At 59.2% G+C, this 1,833-nt stretch overlaps 1 protein-coding gene and 1 pseudogene across 1 annotated transcript in view; one reads left to right on the top strand and one right to left on the bottom strand.

The window, feature by feature from the left end:
- ZDHHC14 (zinc finger, DHHC-type containing 14) overlaps positions 1-302 on the bottom strand; it is an 18,294-nt gene extending 17,992 nt beyond the window's left edge. Inside the window, exon 1 of the mRNA XM_008569900.1 lies at positions 55-302. Coding sequence (XP_008568122.1) covers positions 55-302 — 248 coding nt within the window. The remainder of the gene's footprint in view (positions 1-54) is intronic.
- A 272-nt stretch (positions 303-574) lies between these two features.
- Positions 575-1,400, top strand: LOC103588257 (annotated as a pseudogene).
- Positions 1,401-1,833: the final 433 nt, after the last annotated feature.

The following is a 1,833-nucleotide window of genomic DNA, read 5'->3' as shown; positions in this document are numbered from 1 at the left end:
CCGTGGAGGGGACGAGGGGAGCGGGGCGTCGGGGGAACTGTCGCCGCCACTTACTCGAAGGCGAAGAAGAGTCCGCTGGTGACGAGGATGAGGATGAGAGTCAGGTAGAAGACGCCCGTCTGCCGGGCCATCATGATCCTCCCGTTGCAGAAGAACTTGTTCCTTCCCGGGAACACCTCCCATTTCCTGCGGGCCGGGGTCCTCTTCTTCGCGTGGGGCGACTCCATGGGGGAGGAGCTGTGGGTGCTGATCTGACTGTACTCGCAGTCTTTCATGGGCCCGCCGCCGCCGCCGGGAGGCATCCACGCGGGCAGCCGGCGGGGGGCGTTGCAAGTGGGACACGGGTGTCCGCCACCCGGCTTCTCCCCCGGGCTTATTCACGGCAGCCGCCGCCGCCTGGGACACGCACATTCACACGGCCACTCCCGGGGACCTGAGGAGCCACGGCGCGGAGAGGCGACCCTCCCCGGCCTGCTCCCGGCTCGTCCTCCCCCGCGGGGCGCGTGGTCGAGTCGCCGGCGGACTCTACCGGTACCCGGGGAAAGGGGTGCGGTGCCAGGTGACAGGACGGGCGGGGGTCTCGGGGCCCGGCTGGGCTGCCTTCCAGGCCGGGTTTCAGCAGGGAGAGAAGGGGAGAGCGGGGCGGGCTGAGGCCTCGGCGGCCAGGCACTGTTGGGGCCGCGGCTCCCGGCCCCTTCTTTCCCCGCTTCTCCCCGGCGGGCGCTCACAATCTGCTCGCTTTATTTCCCCTCCTTTCCCCTGCGGAGCACCCTCGGCAGCGGGGGGACCACGCGCATCTCGGGGCCGGCCCGCGCCTCCCTCCTGACGGCCCGGGCGGAGCCGCCCTCCCGGGCTTTGGCGCGGGGTTGAGCCCCCGCAGGGGTGGGCGCAACCGGGGACCGCGGAAAGCGCCGGCAGCCAGGAGAGGACGCTCGGTTTTCCGAGCCCCACTTTGCTTTCACGGCCCACTGGGATATGTAGTTCTTCCTGTCGCCGTCCGGCTTCTAGGAAACAGGACCTGGGGACCTAAAAACTACAAGTCCCCTCATCCCCCGCGACGAGGGCGGGACAGGCGCGGTGCGGAGCGTTCTGGTGCTCGGTGGTTGGAGACTGGAACCAACAAAGGGGATGGCGCGGAACGGTGCCTTCTCTGGGCTGGGCACTTTGCACAGGACACATGTTCTTTGTCTCATCTTCACCCCAACCCTGCGAGGCACTGTTGTATCCAGCTGAGAGACAGCTTAACCACTTGCCAGATGTCACAGAGCTCCCCAGGGGTAGAGATGGCATTGAACCAGATCCCCGAGTATGTCCCTTACAAAGCATGCCTTGGTGAGCAGTGTCAAAGGGAGATGAGATTGGCTTATCCAAGAGAGCCCTTTGGACAGAGCTTCCTGTAGTAAGGAAAAAATAGCAATTAGAATATGACACGAAATTATAAGGGGTTACGAATAAAAATGCGATTTACAGGGATCCATTCCGAAGCAGGTTAGGGACTTGGGGGAATGGGTTGGATCCTAAACACAAGTCAGAATTGGGTATGAACTATCTTAGATATAGTATGATAGACAAGCACATTAAAGGAACAATTAAGTACTTTGTGGCTGCACTATTTTCAAAAACCAACTAGCTAAAAGTTCAAACACTGATTATTTAAATTAAAAAAAAATAGAATAATACAACTGGCAAGGCTCAGACATTTCAAGTGACAACTCTCATACGCCTTCCTGTCCTTTAGCTGATGGGATTGACAAGATATTATTCTTATTCTATTTATTGCCAGCACCTTTTCTCAGGGTGTCCAATTAATATACTCCATTGTCTTGATGGCTT

This window comes from Galeopterus variegatus, unplaced genomic scaffold (assembly GCF_000696425.1).
Source record: "Galeopterus variegatus unplaced genomic scaffold, G_variegatus-3.0.2 Scaffold541, whole genome shotgun sequence".
In the NCBI taxonomy this organism is placed as follows: Eukaryota; Metazoa; Chordata; class Mammalia; order Dermoptera; family Cynocephalidae; genus Galeopterus; species Galeopterus variegatus.
This window is presented reverse-complemented; position numbering and strand designations above follow the sequence as displayed.